General features: G+C 40.4%; 1 protein-coding gene across 1 annotated transcript; it reads right to left on the bottom strand.

Annotated features, from left to right (window-relative positions):
• Positions 1–129: 129 nt before the first annotated feature.
• Positions 130–17,125, bottom strand: trpm5 (transient receptor potential cation channel, subfamily M, member 5). The gene is made up of 25 exons (XM_019886535.1): positions 17,065–17,125; positions 15,553–15,700; positions 15,306–15,486; positions 13,830–13,996; positions 13,524–13,701; positions 13,333–13,397; positions 12,581–12,766; positions 12,213–12,312; positions 11,976–12,094; positions 11,315–11,662; positions 10,464–10,592; positions 6,567–6,690; positions 6,283–6,428; positions 5,380–5,492; positions 5,203–5,301; positions 4,362–4,620; positions 3,966–4,084; positions 3,752–3,884; positions 2,946–3,120; positions 2,690–2,858; positions 2,372–2,550; positions 2,158–2,290; positions 985–1,057; positions 495–585; positions 130–379 (listed from the first exon to the last, which is right to left on the bottom strand). The coding sequence occupies exons 1-25, from the start codon at positions 17,088–17,090 to the stop codon at positions 324–326; spliced, it is 3,516 nt and encodes a 1,171-aa protein (XP_019742094.1). The 5' UTR covers positions 17,091–17,125; the 3' UTR covers positions 130–323.
• Between the last annotated feature and the right edge of the window lie 292 nt (positions 17,126–17,417).

The following is a 17,417-nucleotide window of genomic DNA, read 5'->3' on the forward strand; positions in this document are numbered from 1 at the left end:
TAATCCTTGACATTGCCAGGCTTCACAGAGAATGCTTTCAGAGGGAAGTGGTGACTAAGCTTGATCTTGCCGAGTGTCATTAGCAGGTTGCAACAGAGGGACTGAAAGAGTCACAGAAAGTCATCGAAATCCTTGAAAATGTATTGGTCATTGTGAACATGACAATACTACAACACAAGTATCTTCAAATAAAGTCAGCATCAATTTGTCACTGACATCATCTTTAAGAATACAAAAAAATATGGTCATAATTGGCTATCTTAAGATCACAACTAACTACGATTGCTTCATTTTCTTTTGTCAATGTAACGCTAACCTTTGGCTCAATTGGTTTCTTTCTTCAGTCGACTTTGATGGGCATCATTGCTGGCCTTGCAGCCTGCCAAAGACAATGCCATTTTGAAGTCCATTAATTCACATAAAATGCTTCATTAAATGTGTGTAGTGGTAGTATCAGTTTTACAGAGCATAATTTGGATTGTCACTTGACTCACTTGGTGCAACTGGAGCCTCTTTCCCACATTTGAGTGTGCTCAGAGCAAAGCATTCTGCCATCCAAGACAACACGTCACCACAGTATCTCACCTAGATCCAAATCACACAGCTATTACTACCGAGACAGATCCCTCTATGAGATAAGAATGTCAAGCGGAGGATAGGACACTGAGGACCGAATTCACTAAGACTGAACTTTGGCTGCTGATGCCACCTTCATTTGCACTTCGTTTGCACCCGCAGTTTGCTCCAACTTAAAGTCCTATTCACGAAGGATATTGCGCTCATGACGTACCAGTGCAAACACGGCAACAAAGTTTGTCAGAGTCCAATTCACACCGAGACACAATCTGGTTGGCAGCACAGTTAGTGAAGCATTTAAACATCTGCACGTGTTCAGTGGATTGGATGGTTCCTGTTTGCTCCATTTTTACTAGTTAGTGTCATGCAATCCTTTAGTGAATTCGGCCCTGAGTTGTTTGGGCATACTTGAGCCTCCATGGAAGTCAGACGTTTCTCTTGGTCCTTTACCCCACCGATAATCCTAAGCAAACTTTGAACCCTTGGCAGAAAGTAAATAAACAAACAAAACAAATTTGTTGTGAAATTCAGGATTTTACATGAACACACACACACACACACACACACACACACACACACACACACACACACACTGTACATATGACTTATTATTTGGTGCTTTTGGCATTTGCCTACTTAAATAAAAACCTCATTTTAAATCTTGTCTTCCAGTACAGTCAGGTGAGTTAAGTTTGACAGTTGTAAAGGTAACTAAATAAATAAACTAACCAATCTTATGATCTGCACCACTAATAGTGGTCAATCAAATTGATGGTTAATGCAAGAATGTACAGTGCTGAAAAAAATTTATTAGACCATTCAGGCCCCCTCAGTATCATGAAGCGTCTTCGGGTGGACTCTATTATTTGTGAGCCTACAATGTCTTTTTTTCCATTTTGAGCATGAATGAGGAATTTCAGACTGATTTCTGCACCGAGTTTAGACAGATCACTCATCTGAGAGATCGAAAATGATTAAAGGATGACATTCAACCACCAAAGGGTGTTTCTAGTCAGGAATGCCAGCTAATGACTATAATTTGAGCTTGAACAAGAGACAACGTGCTTTGTATTGTCAAATATCTCTACCCAAGCTTTGATACATGGCTGTCTTAATAACTATGACAGAAACAAACAAACAAACAAAAAAAGCATGGTTTTGGGAAGTACAAAGTCTGTTACTTTCGTCACATGTGCATAAACCTTGCCAATGATCTAATGAATTTATCAAGAACTGTAGAATATGTACCGTAATGTATATTATATCGTCGCAGTAGGGTGGCGCGAGACAAAATACCATCTATTAGAAGCTGAGAAGCAACATTGGTCCAACGACAGGAAGAAAATGGGAGCAACGTTAAATGAGGCACTGAAAGTCAATTGTGTTTTGATCGGTTGCCCTGTGTCCTCTGGTATAATCGCTCACACTCTTAAGCAGTTAATGTAGCTATCGCCATTCCCCCAATTCACACTTGGAGTAAAAATTAGGTCAGGGTGTATCACTCAAATCTCATAGAGTAGAAACGTAGCTATAGATGACCATGGGATACTTTGTCAGCAAGAGGGGAAAAAAAACACCTACTTTGAGGATGTACTCTTGAGTCGCTCCTCACTGCTCTCCCAATGTTGCCGCTCAAGTTTGGCCAGGTAGTTCTCTTTCTGTACAGTCTCCCAGATAATCAGCCTCTGGTCAAGCCCTGTTGGTAGCTCTCGCTCTATTATAGAAAGCACATGCAGATTTGTAGTCTCAGCGTTTTTTCAAATCTTAGCAACTTTGTTGCGTTAAATCCTCCCACCAAGATGCTCCTGCTTGGACTCAGGCTGCTTGACCAGGCTGAGGAGTAGCTGAGAGAGGTGGCTGATGATAATGAAAGGCGGAGCCAGTGCCGGGCGGCTGTGATACTCAACAATCAAGTTGTACCGTTGGAACTTCCAGAAAATATCGGTGTTGCCCTGTACAACCTGGAATGTGTAGCTGTAGCTCACAAAACAGAAAAAGCGTACAGGAGAAGCGACAACAAAATTAGGTTGTTTTGCTTTCTAGAGTTGTTCTTGAAGCCACCTTCTTACAAACAGCCATCAACAGATGTCCATCATGTTTGTGAGCTCCTGACCTGAACATCGCAATGAGCAGGTTGAGTAGAAGAACATTGGTCACAAGAAGGTAGATGACCAGAAGGAGGATCACGAGCCAGTTGGCATAGACATTAGGACATGATGGCCGCAGACCCTTGATAATCTCCTCCGAGTCATCGGTGCAGTTCATTTCGGGCATCCGAGCAGCTGCATCGTCAAAGAAACAAAAGGACTGTCTCAATGGAAAACACACAGAATGTTTTCAAATTATCCTTTCATTCTACAGTCCTTTACCATCAATTTCCTCTAAGGGAATCTGGCCAAAAATGTGCAGGTAGGGGCGGTACAAGGCTCTGCGAAACACCCAATCGATCCGGGGGTCATTAGGATGGAGAAGAGCCTGGGTAGCCACCCCGTATGCAATCAGCCACACACTCAGGAAGAAGAGGAAGAAAAAGACATCCTTCATCTGTAAAGAAAAACATTGCGCTGTTTGGGATATGACAATCCTTCACGTCTTCTATTTTTAATCTAATATGGGTTTATCATTCACAACACGAGTTGATTGCAATTTAACGAGATCCAATGCCATAAAAAAATACAATTACCGGTTATAAAAAATCCTTAGTTTTGTGGTTTCAATGGTGAAGAACTGCACCAGAACAAACATTTCAAGATGCACCCGTTTTTTTTTTTTTTTTAATCTTATGTTGTTCTGTTTTTATTTTCACAAATATTGGGACTTAATGCGCTCCCATGAGACCTCATATTTCATGGGATAACTGGGAAATGTGTGTTCGTATGCCCATAAAATTCCTTGAATTCTTGAAAATCGACGTGCCGAATCATCGAGTATTTGATTCAACCTCTCGTGTGAGACTGCTAATTTCCTCAACATCAAAGCCAGCATTTATGCACAACAAAATGCCGTCTGAAAACTATTCTCAAAAAGCATGAAGCAACATGAATGAGAAAGACAGAAATATCCCTCAAAATCATGCCACGCAGATCGTACAGCTTCACCTTGTCATGAGTGCAAAGATAAAAGACATATTAAATGTCACAAGGTTAAATGTTTGCGTATGAGTGTTTTTGGTCACCATTCTCTCCACAATGATGATCTTTGGCCCCAACTGCTTATGAATGGCAAATATGTGGATCAACCGCAGTGTGAAAACCATGAAGTCGATTGCTAGAACAGTTCTTCCTGCCTCGTAAGTGTCATCAACCATCCTGCCATTCAAAAAAAAAAACATCAGTTCTGTTCTTTACCTTTTGTTTTCTACGTTTCTGTATGTGTTGTGTGTTATTTACCTGCATGAAACTCCAACCACGAATAGTGAAATAGCAACCATGTCACACTTGTTCCAGTTGTCCTCCACGTAGAGTTTAAATTTCTTTAAGATGTTCATCTCTTCATCTGAAAAGAAGCTCTGCAACATGACCGACATTTGTTTTTATTACACTAAAATTCCAACAGGAAAACAGAGCAAAGACATTGGTATGTTATGGGGCTAACAGTACTGATTTTTTTTCTGAAATCAGCCCAACTGCACCTCATCAAAATCACTTTCAAGTAATGTCTTGAAAATTTTATTTCATTTTGTCAAAGTCGAGTCATTGAGAATACTTGATCGAAGATAGAATTGTTGTAAAAGTGATTCCTTTTGTTGTCAGACAAAAAAAATTACATTGAAATGAGTCAGTCACCTGTCGAAGTTCTTCCAGCACCAAGGTGAAAACCCAGAAGTAAAGCATTATCTCTGGGGCTCCGGGACCAAGGGGCGGTGGTGGAAGAAAGTCCAGCAGGAGTACGTAGGTGAACAGGAACAAGAAGGCAAAATACATGATGACGTTCCCAAGGAACACGGTGACGGGAGCACTCCAGAATCGGCGCCAACGACGAAGTAAGAAATGCCACCACACTGATGCACAGCTCTGCTCTGCTGCGGCAGCAGCTGAAGAGTTCCTTAAAAAGTGCAAAAGACCGTTAGGATTTTAATAAGCATAGGCCAAGTGAAACCATGGGGCTTGCACATCTGCCTGAGATGGTTTTGCATCTGTGAGGTGAATTGAAGACTAACTAAATTGCCGATACTGTCGGTGTGAATACGCGTGTGAATGGCCGTTTGTCTATCTGTGGCCTGTGATAAACTGACTACATTTCAACCCATCTCTAGCCCCAAATCGGCAAGGTTAGGCCCCATCTGGTGTGAGTGATTCTCTGTCATAAAAAAGGCATTAAGATGTATATTGGTATCAAGGAATATTTGACATACTTTTTATTGCAGTAAATATTGTTTGTATTTTCCCTTCGTGTGCTATACGTTGCCACAAAGTTAGGCACATCTAGCCTTTTCAATGTGATCGAATCCAAGTGCTATCAAAATGTTGCCGAAACAAAGACAATACTACTCAAGTTTTTATCTATACTGTTAGACTTGTGCTGAATTGTGCATGATTATAAAAATAATAAAGAGCACAATAACATCTTAGTTTATCATATGAGAAACATTACGAACCCTGCATATGAGGGTCATTACAAACTTACAGTGGGCCATCTTCATCCGTCAACAGTAAAACCTTCTCTGTGTCCAAAGTGTCCAACTCAAACGGTTCCTCGCTGGTCCGATTATCCAGCTCCTCATCACTACACATTAACAGCGATACGACACATAAAACATACATTTTAGGGGAACAAAATTGTATTCACTCCAAATAATCTCACCAGAACTTGATAAGGTTTGTCCAAATGAGAGGTGGACAGAAGAAAGACACAACGAGCTTGGAGATGGCTGTGTCTGTAGTCATTGCTCCCCACCAAATCTTTGTCAGGAGAGCCTGAAAATAAATAAATAGGTAAATAGACAAGTAAATCAGTAGCTAAAAAAATGAATACATACATTGTTTTCGTTATTTTCAATTTAACTTGCTAAATTAGGTAAATTTGAATCATCCCACAAGGGGGCAGTATAAGCTATAAGAAATATCGGCCTTCCAGTCAGATCGCGGTTTCCGTGCATGGATTTAACCTACCGGTTGTTTAAACTCTTTTTCAAAAAAATAATCAATTTTTAACACAAAGTCTGTGGACCACTTTATTGCTGTGCTAATGCAACTTAATTACTTGAATCAGAACCAAGTCCGTTCACATGGGCACCATATATGGGGTGAAAACATCAAGTAATTAGTAGATTCATGGTGTCTCGTGTCAGGAGAATTATTTTTCTCTGTGAAGCGCATTGTGATTTTCCCTTCATCCATTTTGTACACTTGTCCTCATTAGGATAGCGCGTGAGCTGGAGTCTATCTCAGTTGATTTTGGATGAGAGACCGGGTACACACTGGTCGCCAGCCAATTGCACAACACAAATAGACAACCAACCATTCACACGTATGGACAATTAACAATCTTTAAAATGAACATAACAGGGATGTTTTTGATATGTGGGAGGAACATGACACCGCACACAGTAAAATTGAAGCTGAGATTTAAACCTCATACTTCACCCCATGCAACCGAATTGACTAAAAGTACCAAAATTTATCAAGTCTGTTTTGATTTCAGGGGAAGAACTACACAGGAAAAAAAAAAAAAAAAACAGTCACCCTGAAATAAAATCGTTGTTACCTGAACTCCATCATGGGCAAAGAAGGACTTGGCATCAGCCTCAGTTGCCAGGTTGAGGACCGTAGATTTGCTCCAACATTGCGTTCTCCTTACTAACAATGCATAAGCCCGGTCTTCACTGTTGGAGTAGCACTCACCAAACACATCTGTTATCACACAAGGGAGTATATGAAGAATGTCCATTTTCTGAAGTCAAAAAAGTAAATACATCAGTGTCTTTTGCATCGTTTAAGCTTTTTCACTCCTGATCTCACAGTCACATTGACAGCAGATGAAATACTCACCCAGAGCAAACTGTTCATACTTGGCCTCCTTCATGCTACGTGCAGACTCAGCCTCAGATTCCAGTCTTGCCATCTCTTTCAGAATCTTACACCCTGCCAATGCTGCAGCTACAGCCTCAGGTCCCTAAATGAATGAAATACATATGAATCAAACTTTTTAATCATGTCATACATCTTGGTATGCTGATTCGCAGAGGTGGCCATTCCATCAGTAAAAACAGAAGTTGCATCAGTCTGTGACTGACGGATGCAAGTTTTGCTTATGAATGACGAAAAACTTTAAAAAAATGACAGACTAAGCACTGACGGAAGTGAGTTTTCATCCATTAGTGCAATTGTCAATAACCGGGTCACGTACTGATTGACCTCTTAGTCAGTCACTGACGGACATCCATTTTGCTGACGATTGACAGAAACACGCCCAGTCTGTGTCTTGTGTTTGCTTGCTTGAGTGGACTGCATTGACTATAAATGGAGATGCTTTGCACTCCCTGTACAGTACATGGTACCAAAAAGCTGTAATCTGCCAATAAACTAAGAGAGGAAGAAAAAGGAGAAGAAGAAGAAGAAGAAGAAGAAGAAGAAGAAGAAGAAGAAGAAGAAGAAGAAGCATTAATAGTGATGGCAACTTGGTGGCCGTGAGTGCGTCATTCTGTATCATGGCATCCACAGTCAAAGTTTCATGAAATAAAAATGTCACATATCCAGAACAGTGCTCGTCGCACTCATAATCAAGCAGGAACAAATGTAAAGCAACCTTTGGCTGATCTTAATTTACAAGACAAGGCCACTTTCTGATTCATTAGTTAACAGACAACCAGAGAGATCAATTGTCACAGACGGCAAACATCATTTTGCATCATAGGATCAATGGCTCATTCATTCAAATCATATTTAAAAGCACAATAACACAATAGTCTGTTGATTCTTCACATTTCAAAATGTTGCCTTTTACTTAGTTTGTTCTTGCTTGTATTATGAGTGTGTGTGCAAGATTGGTATTTATTTGGTATTATTTTATTTCCTGAAACTGACTGTGGATGGTATGATAAACAATTACTTTGGGGTTTTTTTTGTAATTACAATTGTACATTTATTCTTTAAATATGTAGTTAATATATAAAAACAGCAGCGTATCAAGGGGTCTAAGAAATACTGCATCCAAGTGAAAATGGGAGAAATATCACTGATATCAAAATTTTCCCCTCGCTATGGGTGGCCTTGGTAACACCTGGCCATCCTGTAGCTATGTCCTTGAATTTAAAGGCACATTAATCCACCAGGATTGTACCCTTTGACTACAATGTGACACGGGATTCTAGTTCAGGTGCACCATTTCAAACTTTAAATTTGGGCGTTTTAACCCTTAACAGTTCAACAGATTAAGTCGACAAATCCTGTAAATTTACGTGAGGCTTTGTAAAGCTCTTTGGGCAGGCAGTGTGCGATGTAGATAAACTGATATATTGTGCACTCCATTAACAATTTTAATCACAATTGATTTTTCATCTCTTGGACTCTGATGTGTTTTTTTTGGTGGGAGGGGCCCTCGGGGGACGGTGAGGGGGGGCCGGGGGGAGGTGATAACTGGGACTAACAACTGACGGACTGGTGGACCAGTAAAATTTACTGATGGAAGCAATGACGGAAGTGCGGTTAAAATAACGTTGACAGACTGACGATCACGGACCGGTACCCAAGATGTTGATGAATTACGGACCGACAAGATTTACTGAGGCGCCAACCTCTGCTGATTTGACTGGCAGTACACATATGCTTTTCTCTTTATTAACTGGGTTTACTCAACATATTTTGTGTGGTATGAGGTCCAGATGGTGTCAACTTATTTCAATATGAAGAACTGTGCAGACAGATAACATATAAGCGAAGTTTCAACATTTCCAATTTGAGCCACATTTAGCCCACCACAGTATGGTTTGGAATGGTTCAACCCTGATCAATACCACCATGATCAAATAGCTACCCAAGAAGAATGCAAAACAATTAACAAAGTGAAACAAATTGGACTTTGTGTTCTTCCTTTTGACATCTGATTTGCTTGTTCTTTTTGATTATTATTTTAAAATAACACATTTGTTTTCATCCCAAAGTACTTTGTATTACTGAGAAAGTCCCTGTCAACTAGTCAATGAACAGCTAAACTCTAAGCTATCATACCACAGCAGCCGGGTAACATACTACAACTCATAAAAGCACAATGAGAACATGCAAACGCTACCTAAAAAGACCACAGCCCAAGTCTTAGACTGAGATACTGCAGTTACACAAGTAAAAGTTGGAATAAAAGTAAGGCTCAAAAAACAATTTAAAAGTATTATAACGACATTGATTCACATTGATTCTTTATCAAGCCTGCACCAGTGAGAGAGGAGAATAATTATAGGAACAACTGAGCCAAAATAAATTCTAACATAGCGAATTAATCTTCTATTAGCCCATTCTATTCTCTTGTTTGTTTGGAAATGTCATTGAAATTCCCCCACAGAGATTCTTTTTTTCTTGAGTTTAGCAGAATCATAAAAGTGCTCCAATGGGATGATTTAGCCTAAACTTGGAGGAGGACACTGACCCACAGCATATTTTCACATTTTGCTGTGCATGAAAAGTGGAATGAAATGTAATGAAATAGCATCGAGGCAGAACTTGATCTCTCTTACCTATAATAGGAATGGCACTGTGAGTTCTACAGTAAGTGTTATTTTACTTGAACATTCCAAGAAGATTTAGTTGTTCCCAAAGGGAAAATAGTTTTTTTTTCTTTCCAGTGTACATTAAATTACTGGTATACTGTGTATCACATTATATGTATGTATGCATGTAGAGTGGAAAATTGTGAGATGCTGTCAAACATTATGTGCACATAGATGAGATGCAGTATTTGCATGCTGCAAAGATAATTACAATATTTTAATGCTTGCAACATGAGAGATACTTCAAACACTCAGAATTGTGCCAGTATGTTGATGATATGACCATTAGTGGTGGCGAAATGTGCACACTCTGAATGAAATTTACATAACTTCAGGTAATGTATGAAATAAATGCAGGGAAGGCGCACAAGGGGGTGTCGACTTGAAGGATTGCAGTAATTGGTTGGCTGAGTCCAGGGAAGGGCAATAACAAAATCAAAGCTTCCTTAAAAAAACTGCAGAAAACAAAGTCGTTCTATCGTTGATTGATGTCATTTAAACTATTCATAAATCTAAACTCCTGTGTCTAGCAATGTTCCTCATTAACAACATCCAGTGTGAAGCATGGCCTTTTATTGCTGCCAAAAGTATAAAAGCTCTTCCATTCATCCCAGTTATGAAGATGGAGTTTTGTCAGCGGCCCCTTTTAGTAAAAGTGGGACTTACGGTATGAGTAGCTGCACACTGCTAGCCCATATCAAACATTTTATACATGTCAGAAAACTTCCTCTATATCACAGGTGTCAAAATCAAGGCCCGTGGGCCACATCTGGCCCACCACATCATTTTATGTGGCCCGAGAAAGCAAATCAAGCATGTCAAGTTCGACGATGCTTGCTCAAGTCTGAACCAAAATTTCAAATTGTCATATGTAATCCACAATAATAGTAATTGTTCTTGACTTCTGATTTTAAAACTAGTTATCCATCAATTTGCTGTGTGCTCTGTATGTAATATGTGGAAGGTATTAAAGATTTATATGGTTTCCCAAAATTCATAACGGTCCTCCAAGGGAAACCGTAACTACAATGTGGCCCGCGACAAAAATGAGTTTGACACCTCTGCTCTATGTAATTATCATCTCAATTTGAATCGTTGTTTTTGTTCTTTCTTTTCTCATCAGCAGGCATATCCTTGCAGAATGAACCACACTGCGTTGTGATGGAGATTAAATGACAAGACACACCATGGCCCAAAAGTAGTTAGCCATCTGCTGTCGATTCTGAAGGACGGCCCAGAGGAAAAGATCCCTCCAAGGATGTTGGCAACGCTCTTCCAATTCTGCCAGGTTCTTCTGCCCCTTTGCAGGCTTTTCCTGGGGTGCAAACACAACCCACTTGTAGTCAATGCAGCAATAGCATAACATTCAATCACATTTTGTTTTCACTATTTTGGCAAATTGAATTCAGTGTGGGCTGAAAGGTTAAGTATTTGGCCACAAGCCATGATGAATAGCTAATAATAATAATAATAATAATAATAATAATAATAATACATTTAATTAATTGATCTCTGCAATAATTAACTGAGTTGAGTTGAATGCACGCTGTTGTTATATTTGAATAAAATACAATGACATTCACCACATGTGCATGGAGCTCAGAATCTGTCTGCCGGAGCAACTATCCACCAAAGTCACGTTTGACTACCTGCCTCAAAAGGTACACGTGGTTCCAGCAGGCATAATATTAATACACATTTCTGCCCTTGAAATGTTCGATGTGCCAGATGTATGTCACGACCCAGATGAACAAAATTCCCAAACCAATGAGACTTGCATGAAGATCACGCCATGCCAGCATTTCAAAATAAGAGCACTATGTGGTTGCACTGTACGTCCTGTTTGTAATTTTAGTAAGCTACTTTTCTTATTTATGTTTATTATTTATTTAATGTCTTGTGTAGTTTTAATGACGTGAAGCACCATTATGTTACCTTGTGTATGGAATGCGGTATACTGTAAACTTGCCTTGATGTTTTTTGTGCATAGTCTCATTTTTGCTTATCTTCAACATAAAGAACCGGTATATCACTCACTGTAGGAATCCTTTGGTAAAAACCTTTGCAGGAGTCATGAAGAAAGTCTTTGAGCACTTTGGCAACCTCATAAAGTGTGAAACGGGGTTTCCGTTCCCCTTGCTCAGACATGTGCTGCCCGGGAGGCCCAGGTGTCCTTCCAGTACCAAGCAGACGCTGCTTTTCCTCATATTTTTTGAGAAGTAGGTTATGCAGGAGACTCTTCTCCGACACGGACCAGTAAAGCTCCTGTAGACGTCCGTAGGTGAGGAACTCGCCCAGATTAACACCGTTGTCGACAAATAGACGTACAAAGTCTGGTTTGTCATTGATAAGTGCATCCATCATCACCTCTTCAAGGTCACATGCCTGCACAGACAATGTTAGAGGTGCAGCGATCTAAATGTAATCGACAAATTCGGGTCACTCATTTCTACCCCCTATTCATGATCGGTGATAAATAATAGAAAACAATAAACTGGCAGGTTTAAGGCAGCCAAATACAACACTTTTATAGATTGACTCTGAACTAACTTAAGACCTATCAGTCACCGACTCTCACCGATTGGTTCTGCGCTCTCTTAAACTAAAATGCAGATACAGTATACCCATTTGTTAAATACGCTGCAGGTCTGTGAATTACAGATAATTGGGCTGTGTAAAATCACTGTGTGTCTTTCACCTTCCACTCCACATCTCCATTGAAGATGTCACTCTTGGCAATGTCGACTCGGTTCCAAGCTACAGCCAGCTTCAGTTCATCAAGAAAGTCTTGGGCTTCCTGACTTTGGCTCTTACAAGCTTCCACACAGACACGTACATACGCACAACACCCCCCACCCCCCCACCCCACACATACAATGTCAGTGGTGTGACTGGCCAATATTCCAAATAGGATTTCTCATAAAAAGTGCTTTACCTTTGACAAGAGCTTTGAGGATGACTGTGTCCAACTCAGAGCTCTCTTGTTCAGGGTCATGGACAGTGAGCAGATGACCATGATGTAGTATTTTCTGGATCTGATTAGTGGATGACAGACACAAATTACATTCAGTGTTATGTAATACTTGAGAACACAATTTCTGGTTGTTTCATGATCCATTCCCAAAAATATATATTTTTTTGTCTTTCTTGTAATTCATAATTGGGCCATCACGTACAAATATGGATGTAGGGACTCCCATTTTAGCTGCTCTCTTTCCCGCCTGTCCTATTTTGCAGGCAATGTTCAAGCCTCTTGACATTCATAACTGTATGCCGCCTCCACGCGCAACACATCACCCTCACCAGCTTGACCCAGTTTCTTATGTCCGTGCTGTGGTAAGCGTTTGGAAAGGTGTCCAGCAGCAGCTCGTGAACATTGTCTGTATCCCAGCAGCCCCGGTTCATGAGTGTGACGAGGATGTCTGCCACTCCTCCTGAACCTGCTAGAATAAGCCACGGTGTCGAACTGCCAATGCCTTTACACATCCGCTGCAGGAAAGGACAAATTGTTGATGCACATCAAGCTCACACACTGTTAGTTTAGCCCATCTCGAAAAACCATGCACAATATTCAGGGGTAATTTGTATGTGGTATGTGGTATGTATTGCCCAATACATGAAGCAGCACGGTGGGCCTTGTCCTCTGAGACAAGTTTCTCCTACGGGAGACCAAATAAAAGTCAAATACAATTCAAATTCAATTTATAGCCTTAGTCCAATTGTTTAATATATGGCTCTATACACTGTCTGAAAATAACTTGTTGGCAGTTTCTGTCAAAAGACATCACATATGTAGAACAGAAAGCAATATGAGTCAGAGAATAACAAGTAAAGTCAAGTCAAGTCAGATTTTATTGTCAAATATGCTCTATGTGGAACATACAGCACAGATGAAATTACTTTCCTCTCTTAACCACAGTGCAAACACGCAGTGCATTGAACACACACAGCTAAAATTTACGTTAAAGAGCTCGATTGTGCAAAAGAGACCAGAAATTATATTTTTGAAGAACCAAAAACAACAAAACCAACAACAAAGAACCAATTAGACCAACCTTTAGGATATGAGGTTCACCATGGACCAATAGACATAGAACAGGGATCTCAAAACTTCCTGCACCTTTAAAACAAAGTCACACCTGATCAGATTCAATGTTCTTGTGAGTCTGCAGTGCTTTTACCAGTTCAAATAAGATATTGTTATTGCGTATTTGTTTAGCCATGTTTTTTTCACAGATGTATTTACCTCCATAGCCTGTGCGCTGAAGAGAAATGTGTTTGAGCAGCTTCACTCTCATTTCACTTGTGGCCCCGGGTTTGTTTGGATCTTCCTCCACCAGCACAAAATGAGAGTGGTGGTTGTCCAGGGAATAAACGGACCCATGTGGCAAGTCCTGGGGCTTGTATACTGCTGGTACACCTAACTTAAAGAGATAAATACAAATGCCTTAAAAAAAAACATCATGTTTGGAAGCCAGTATTTACTTAGGGAAGTTAGTCCAGTTTTTTTTTTTTTTTCTCAGTTGCATGTTTGTTGTGTGCACTTAGACACCTTGGCGGTGAGTAGTGCCTCTCGGTTGTGGATCATGTTCCAGGGTGCGATGCCAATGGCCACGACACGAACTTTTGTTGACGTGCTAGCCAAGGAGTGATCTTGTACAGCCTGACCCAAGTGTTTGGTGATGCCAAATCGAAGGCCATTCGTCAAAATCCATGCCCCTGGAGCATAGAGAGGGTGTTGCATGAGTGTCCAATTTAGCTCTTTTGATTTCAATTTATCATGTATTTTGTCAATAATAATTACTAACAAAATTGAATTATGTGACAAAATATTGAATTATGTGTGTGTATGTATGTATGTATCGTGAGCCCATTCCAGAAGCACCCATCCCAGGCCAAGCCATCAAGCCATGACATTACTTCCACCATGCTTCACAGAAGAGGTTCTGTGTTCCCAGATCCATTCCAGATTCTTTCACCATACTTTCCCTCACTTTGGTAGAGGTTAATCTTGATCTCATCAGTCCATAAAACTTTGTTCCAAAACTTCTGTGGCTCATCTCTGTATTCGTTTGCAAAATCGAATCTGGCCTTCCAATACTTTTTACTGATGAGTCTTTTGCATCTTGTGCTATGGCATGTATATTTCTTCTTGCAAAGTCTTTATTGATGATGACACTCATAATGGTCACAGGGTAGTGAATTTTGAAGCCTACAAAATCATTTTGTCTGTCAAGTTACCTAAAAATGCATCCAAATTAATGGGCAGAAGCTTCATCATAAAACAATGTAATGACCCAAAGAACATTGTGAGCACAACAGATGACCTAATCAGGGGGAAAGTGGAAGGTGTTAGACTGGACAAGTCAACCACTGGACCTAACCCAATAGACCCTGCATTTTACCTCCTGAAGAGGAGAGTGACAAACCAAACAAAAACTGAAATAGTCTGCAGTAAAGGCCTGGAAAAGCATTTAAAATGACGAATGCAAAAGTCTGGTGAAGTCAGTGGGTCACAGGCTTGATGCAGTTATTGCAAATAACGGTTATGCCAACAAATATAACATATTCACTTTCAGTTAATTAAATGATCTCAATTCCAAAGCTTTGCTTACTTGAAAAGTGGGTGATTTCAGACAAAAGGTGCTCTGTCATTAACATTAACATCTGTTCATTAACACAGCTAGATGTAAATGCCATTAAATAAAAGATGGAATTCTGGACATTTGTGTGGTATTCATCTTTTGATCAGAAACCCAAATGTCTTCGGTATACAACAAAAACAAAGTCATTGACCTTGGCGTTCCAAGACTTTTGAAGCGGTTTGTATTTTGTTTGTTATGGCCAAATTTGTTTGGGCCAGGATTAATGATACTGGATTTCATTAGATGAGCAGGTGTTCTTTATATTGTCGATTGGAGAGTAGTTTGCAACTCAGTTATTTCTAGATTAACTGTGATGAAGTCACTCATTACTTTGATGCACTCCACAGGCTGAACGCTTGTTTGGCTCTGTGTCTCATACCAACCTGTGCTTTGTGCAGCTTTCACAAGACCTTTTCTGAGGGTGTCCCTGAGCCAAGGCTTCATCTGAGCCAACTCATCTCCTCCCACTAAAGCAACTACCAGGTGTGGAGGAGCTAGTCCCCACTCCTCTGTCAGCATCTGGAAGATGACCGCTGGGTCGGTATTTACTTGCACCCTCATAAACTAGAAGAAAATTGAAGAGGATAAGGCACTACTGTACTCATTCCCTAAGCGTGTTATGTTGTCTACCTTTCCTTTTGTCTTGGAGGTTCCAATGAAGTCAATGTCACCCACTCTGTCCGCTGGCCAGTAATTCTTGATTCTGCTGCTCTTCTGGTCACTTACATTTCGTAGTGTCTCATCCTCTGTCGAGCAGCATGAACAACCCTGGAGCACACTGAATATGAAAAGACAATGTTTTTAACGCAGGTTCTGTCCTGTAATTGCAAATTATAAACAGCCAAATAATACAGAATACATATTTGAACAGAGTGGCAGAGTGGATGACTGCATGGTTAGCACATTCGCCACACAGTTCTGAGGTTGTGGGTTCAAATCTGACTTCCGGACTCCCCGTGTGGAGTTTGCATGGTTTCCACGTGCCTGTGTGGGTACTCCGGTCCCCCCCCCCACCCCCCCAAATTTGAAAAACATGTATGGAAGGTTCAAGGAAAACAAATTGTCTGTAGGTGTGAATGTGAGTGCAAATGATAATCGTTAGTCTGTATGTGCTCTGCGATTGGCTGGGGATCAGTTCAAGGTGTACCCTGCCTCTCGCCCAAAGTCAGCTGGCATCGTGGACGTAGTATATCACAACCTAGACTGCCAGTCGCCTCTCGTGGCTGAAGCAGCCATCTTGTGTTGCCTCTGTTACCGACACCTTCTAGTATTTGTTCATTGAAAACACATCGTAGAAAGGGCTCTGTCAGTCGTCATCTGTACCTGTGGGTAAAAAACAACTGTGTTTTTTACCCACAGGTACAGATGACAACTGACAGAACCCTTTCTACGATGGAACTTTCCTGTACGACTGAGAGCCTCCACAAGCACATTGAAAACACAGTTAAGAGTGTGCATTTTACGCCACGTTACCTGTATTCAGTAATGAGAGCCTCACAAAGGCCAAATTTCTTTGGCTAACTTGACCATTAAGAGTATTATCTCAGTAACGTGAATTGTAACTTACAGAAGTTAATATTACATTTCACAGCATGCTTTTTCTTGCTGGACTTTGCTTTGACTTTATTGTTCATAGTTCTCACATTATGATGCAGACAATTCTTTGAGTAGCATTCTTGAGATATAGCTTGTAAGAGGAAAATGTATACATCATGATATTCTTACTGATGAAATGTGCATGCAGGGCTTCTCTCCAGACTTTTTGAACCTGATTGAGATGCTGTGGTATGTGATTTAGCCCGAACTCAAACCTAACCTTAACCCTTTTTGATCGTTTCTTTTAAGTTAGCAGTATTTAACAAATATATATCTAAAGCACATACATTATGGCATGGATTTTAATTATTTCCTTAATTGGTAATATCCATCCATCACTTTTCATTACTGCTTGTTCGAATCACGATATTTAAACCCAGAACCTCTCAATTGTGAGACAGATGAAGGGCGGGGGAGGAGAGGGTCATTGTTCCTCATCTTTGTCAAAGTATAAAGAAAAAAAGTCAAGCTCATGGATGGATGGGTGGATGGATGGACGGATGGATGGATAGAAAGAAAGAAAGATAACTCGATAGCTTGACACACCAGTGCTCCTCTGACCATTCCAGCATGTTCCCACATTGCAGGCATTTTGTCTGTGGCTGTAGCCCCTACAAAGAAGCAAACACGGCAATATAATCAGCGCTTCCCTTTAAACCAATTATGAGTCATTCATCACACTTTTCACAAAACAAAAGGTTCTTCGAGGCATTTGTGGTCAATGCAAAACTGGCAGAATTTCCATCCATGCTTCATATGCAAAGCAGTGCTTAGCATATGTTTGAACTTGAAATTCACAAAGCACCACAGCTCACTCTTGGATGCCTACAGTGTCTAAATCAAAACCTTCTGATCAATTCCCAAAGAGGGCTTTGTTCAGTCATTTTAGGAAGTGATGT

Source organism: Hippocampus comes, unplaced genomic scaffold (genome assembly GCF_001891065.2).
Source record: "Hippocampus comes isolate QL1 unplaced genomic scaffold, H_comes_QL1_v1.1 scaffold261, whole genome shotgun sequence".
NCBI classification, from domain to species: domain Eukaryota; kingdom Metazoa; phylum Chordata; class Actinopteri; order Syngnathiformes; family Syngnathidae; genus Hippocampus; species Hippocampus comes.